General features: G+C 36.2%; 1 protein-coding gene across 2 annotated transcripts in view; it reads right to left on the reverse strand.

Moving 5' to 3' along the window:
- Positions 1-5745, reverse strand: part of DDX42 (DEAD-box helicase 42) — a 22115-nt gene extending 16370 nt beyond the window's left edge. Inside the window, exons 1-3 of one of the 2 annotated variants that reach the window (XM_006912313.3) lie at positions 5670-5745; positions 1454-1515; positions 98-134 (exon numbers count right to left, since the gene is read on the reverse strand). In XM_006912313.3, coding sequence (XP_006912375.1) covers positions 98-134; positions 1454-1515; positions 5670-5684 — 114 coding nt within the window. In that variant the 5' untranslated portion in view covers positions 5685-5745. The remainder of the gene's footprint in view (positions 1-97; positions 135-1453; positions 1516-5669) is intronic. The other variant, XM_025047034.1, reaches the window with a different exon arrangement.
- Positions 5746-5751: the final 6 nt, after the last annotated feature.

Below are 5751 nucleotides of genomic sequence, written 5' to 3' on the forward strand. Positions count from 1 at the left end.
AGGAATGGCCATTTCAGTGAAGGCAAGCTCTAGCTTGTCCCCAGTATAGACTTTGTGGGGTAAAAATAAAAGATAGAAATACTGCATAGGAACTCACTTGGTCATCTTCCTCTTCAATGTCATCTCGAATACCCCTGGAAAAACAAGCGGAGAAACAAACTTCCCTGCAAATGTTCCACATACCCAGCTCCACACTTATAGCAGATTAGTGTTGAATTCCATATAGCACAGGAACTCTCAACACTAATAACAACACAGCAGCAATAAACACACTATAAACTATCCATCCATCACATATGTGTGGTTTCACTTTATATGCTGCAGTTTGCATTTCTTTTGAATGGGATGATATGGTAGCCCTGGAAACATCAACTATTAACAAGGGTATAAAGAGTAAAAACTTCTGAAGACAGATACCCCAAGGATCCTAGCTATGTCAACCCCATTCAACAAACACGATGCGGTTTTGAAAAGCATATTAAAAAAAAAAAAAAAAATCCTGCTTTTGGTATGGCCCCCAGAGTTTCTAGCTCTGGAGTAAATGCATATAGCTAAAATCCTTGGGGACAGAGAGAAAAACATTATCAACTCTTTAAGTTTGTGAATAAAACTCCCAAGTGATTCACACAGAGAAGGGGACCATTGCCACTTGCTGCATTGCTCAGGAGCTACAGAAAGTAAGGTTGTTTAGTTCTCACAACCACCTCTTTCTAATCAGACTTTCTGCCTAACCTAGAGCACTTACTACTACTAAGGCAAACTATCCCACCAGTGTAGGGCAACTGAAAGAGGATGAACACACAGTAAGCACCGAAGAGAGGGATGAACCTCCATATGGCACAGAAACCTTGGGTAGGGCCTGAGCACTGACTGCCAAGCAGAGGGAAAAACCAACCCTGCCCACTTATGCCTGGTAGCAAAAGCCTTAAGTGGAGTGTATTCATGAGGGACAGAGGAGAACTCTTTCCAAAAAAAAATAAAGTATTTCAAGTTCTGACTAGATGCTAAATCATGATATCACTCCTTAAACAAATTAGGTTTTATTATTTACTAACGATATACAGTATTTAATGACATAATCATGACTGCTTTTCATAAATCATATAGGCATTAAACTATTAATTACGGGACAGAACCTAGAACAATGAACCCAAACATTAGTAATTATGCTCTTAATTCTCACTGTAACTCATCTCATTCTAACTACCTATAGTAGAACACTGAATGCCCTTCTACAAAAAACAAAACAAAAAAAACCTAACGCTTTTAAATTACTGTAAATTCAAAGATTTTTGTCATTTCTATTATCTAGAGAAATATTATTCAAGATACAGGGATAACTTCAAGTCAAGACATTTGTGTATTTTAATTTTTCTCTATAAACTTCGGGGGAATAGGCTTTGCAATATTTTATTTTCATATAACCTTTGTGAGGGAGAAGAAAACAACTTACTTCACGTTTTTCCTTTCCTTGTCCTTTTCTTCAAGCCTCTTCATGTCTCTAGCTGCTTGATCCTAATGAAACAAAAGGCTGTATGAAATCACGTCAACTAAAAACACTGGAAATTTGTTTCTAAAGAATTTTGAGAATTGAACAAATGCTATCATAGTTTTAGCTATGTATTTTGACAATTACTTTTTTTTCCCTCCCTCTGTAACTCCTCCCCCAACCTATGGATGTTGCCGTTTCCCCTTAAGAACTGGATCTCTGAAGGCGGGGCGTCTCCTCCCACACGCTTGCGGCGTATACCCAGAGCCTGGCGCCCCTGGCACACTCGGGGGGCCTGGCACACCAGGAGTATGGTTCATGGCTCCACCTGGGGCGCGAACCCAGGACCTTCTGTGTGTAAAGCAGACATGCTAACCACTACACTATGGAGCCACCCCCTTGACAATCGTTTTTCAAGAGAAATAATCAAGTGTTCTAAAAACTTGGCTATACATGGATCGCATGATTTTTATATGCAATATATAAAGATGCATAGAAAAATGAGCAAAAAATGCTTTACTGGTCACTTTTTTAAATGTCACAACTTGAGGGAGAGGGGTTAACTAGTATCTAGTGGGTAAAGGCCACATACCTACACTACACAGGACAGTCCCCCACGACAAAGAATTACGGAGGCCCCAAATGTCAATGTCCTGAGACTGAAAACTCTGCTCGAAACCTACTAAATCTGAACCCTTGGAGTTGTAGTTAAATGCATGTAGTTTTTCCATTTTCTATAGGCAATTCTTACACACGGCAAATCGATAATCACTAATATAATTTTTTTTTTTTTTTAAACACCTACAGCACCTGGTCTTCCTAGGTGGTCTCCCACTCAAGTACTAGCCACACTCAACCCTGCTTGACTTTTGAGATCAGACGAGATTGGGCACAGTCAGGGTAGCATGGCCGTAGACTTGTAAATTGTATTATACATGTGAAATCAAGGTCAGAAGAATTAAGTAATTTTTCCCAAGGTTAAAACACATTCTGCACAACTATTCCTTGTTATAAAGCATTTAATACATGCCACTGTATTAAACCTGGCATGGTTAGGCATTCCACCTAATCAAATGTTCCTGATAAAAAGGAATTATTTTAAAAATATTATACACAATCTATTTTTCAAGGGATTGAGACATATATTTAAAGCTATAAACAAAAGTCAAGATGACATAAGCTATATAACGTAAGAAATGGGTTGCAAGCACTTATAGAACATATTTTTCAAACCTATATAAATCTTTTTTTGAAACACTGGCTAAAAATAAATCTTCATCTTAAGTTCAAACATTACAAAAGTTTATACTTTCTAGAAAAGTTTACACCAATGTATTAATACAATACACTCTTGCAACAGCACTCTCTCCAAGAGCAGACAATATCCAATCTCTTTGCCCTAAAATCAACAAAACCCCTTTGGATACTATACCCAAAAAAATACCCAGAGGAATGATACCCTACACTGTTTTAACTATTTGAAATGCTAACCAAGAGAATTTGGGCCATTCTTGGAGACACCCACTCAAAAAGGGCTCCGGCAGCTGGCACGACCAAAAATTAAATCTAATTTAAACCTAGAAAATAGAGAGCTGATTTTTCTTCTAATTCATCAGTAGGGATAGATCTACTAATTTATCAGTAGAGAAAATATGAGAAACATGGACCTTTGGCAAATGTCCCTATCTCAAAAAGAGAAAAAAAGAAATGTATGCGAGACATCTCAAACATAAACAATTTACTCCTTCATTTCTAGATAGAATCATTTAACATATTTATCAAATTGCTACCATGACGCAAAGCACATGTATGTTCTAAATATTTTTGGTGTTATGGCAGAAATACACAGTGCTATAAGAACTCAGATACAAAATGATACCCCAGAAAAAATATGGGCTTTTGAACTGAATCCTGGTTATGCTACCCAGTAGGTGCATCCTCTGGCCAAGTTATTTGAGTTGTTCTAAATCAAAGGTGGAAAACTCAAATACCTAATGGGTGTCAATCTGACAATGAATGAAATGAGCCAAGACAAGTTATACTCTTTTGACAAAGACATGCCTCCCTTGCACTTTAGTAAGTACGAATATTCTTCTAAAGAAGCATGCTCTAATTTTTCTTGTGTCACATGGCCCTGAGTCTTTTATTTTCTGAGATTTGATAAGAGGCCCAAGCTCAGAAAAATATTTCTCCACTGCAAGAAAACCACAATGTAAGTGTGATGATAAATGGCTCTGAATGGTGGCCTCAATGTCAAGAAGTCAACAGGGATTAATGAAACTACAGTGAACTAGAAAAAGCATGCCTTGTCTAAAGCAGACAGCCATTTGCTCAGCAACAACCATGCAAGAATGCAGGCTTACTATTGCCAAATTCTTCATTTTTCAAGAGTCTGAACTTTTAGATAAAAATCTCCTGATCTTAAAAATGTTGGCTCACATTTTTAAAAAAGCAATGTCTAGGCCAAACAAAAACAAATCCATACCAGATTCTTTCTTTCCCTCCTTCCTTAGAGGAGAGATAAATTCTGGCTGAAGACTTCAGGTAACAAGTAAATGATAAATGTGGAAGGACTATTTCATAAGCAATGCAGTAACAATTTTTGAGCAAGAGGAAAACACAATAAGAAACATGCTTTAGTCTAATTACTCTGTTGCTGTAAAGCACATAAATAAGAGAGCAAAGAGCCTAAAGAGAGAATTTAAACCAAGCAAGAGTTAATGAGGTATAAACTAGTATGAACATAGTAGAAACAGAAAGGAACAGATGCAAGAAATATTGTAAAGATTGACAGAACTTGGCAAATGATAAAAGAAAAGGCAACAATGATATATTGGAAAGAGTTCAGCTGTCAGCACTACTAAGCAAGTAAGTCCCAGCTCTGCCACCTAGTACCAATGTCATTTGGGGCAAGGAATCTGAGTTATCTTAGAGTTCAGTTTTTAAATTAAATAATTGCATTTATGTATTTCCTTTCTGCCTATTCCCCACTGTTATTCTGAGGATTAAATGAACTAAATCATGAACGTGCTTGATCATCTGTTAAAAAGAAAATTAAAAAGCAGGGCAAGTAAAAGAAAGAAATTAAAGACAAGGTGATTGCGTGTGACTACTGGTACCATTAAGAGAAAAAAAAAAGGTCTAGTTGAAGAGGTAAAGATGAATTAGGTTTAAGGTGCCAGGAAGGACACACTTATGTAAAAATGGCCAATATGCTTCTAAAAAAGCACAGCTAAAACAAGAGAGCAACTAAGAGAATAAAGACATGATTTACTGACACGGAAGCTATAAAAGTAGATGAGATTACTAAGGAATGTATAAAAAGTAAAGATAGCAGATCAATACAAAGAAGCATAGGAGAATTATCATACTGAGAAAATGGAAGAGGATCACAAGAATAACATAACAGACAGATGGATATGTAATGATTTTTTTGGTACAATGGTATATGGTAGTTATGTTTTTTAAGAGTTATCTTAGAGATATAGAAATAGATAGCTGAAATAATATGTAAGATGTACTTTAAAATAATCTAAGAGAGGTGGGAGGGGCTAGATAACACATGACTGCCCAAAAATTGTCAACTGATAGAGTAGGGTAAGAGTGTACAGGGCGGGGGCTCATTTTATTATTCTACATTTGTGTGTTTCAAATTTTTAATAACAAGAAATAAACATAAAGAAAAGTCAAAGTGATGGGAGAAAATGAACAAAATGCAAAATCATAAAAGCCTAGTGAGAAGTTTTAAGGTAGTCGCAAGCTTCGATGTCTACAGGGAGGTCATGAATGTTGATAATGTTGGTAATAAATATTAAACATTAAAAGTACGGAATACAAAATTTGTATTATTACCAAGTTCCTTCAGTTTAAGTGCCTTACAAAAAAAGTATTTAATAAATGTTAGATTGAATGAGATAATGTTCATTCCATTTAAGAATATACAAAGAATTATTAAAACGCAAATCTTGTTTTAAGAATTACAGTTCAAATTTCTAGCCACTGATCATCTCTGAAAATGCTACAGGGCAAGTGGAAGTATATTTAAGAAACCACAGTACAAGAGCAAAATTCTCCAAAAAAAAAAAGGGCCAGAAAAATTCTGAATGAGAACTGAAACAAGAGGTTAATTTGGCCTATTACTAATTACTTAGAATTTTAATAAAACAGGGTTGATACTTGCCTCCACTTCAGCCATGAATGCCTCCAAGGGATCATCATCGCTATCAGAATCTGCCGGCTTGGAATGGAATTGCTGGCGGGTA

Source organism: Pteropus alecto, unplaced genomic scaffold, assembly GCF_000325575.1.
Source record: "Pteropus alecto unplaced genomic scaffold, ASM32557v1 scaffold134, whole genome shotgun sequence".
NCBI lineage: Eukaryota > Metazoa > Chordata > Mammalia > Chiroptera > Pteropodidae > Pteropus > Pteropus alecto.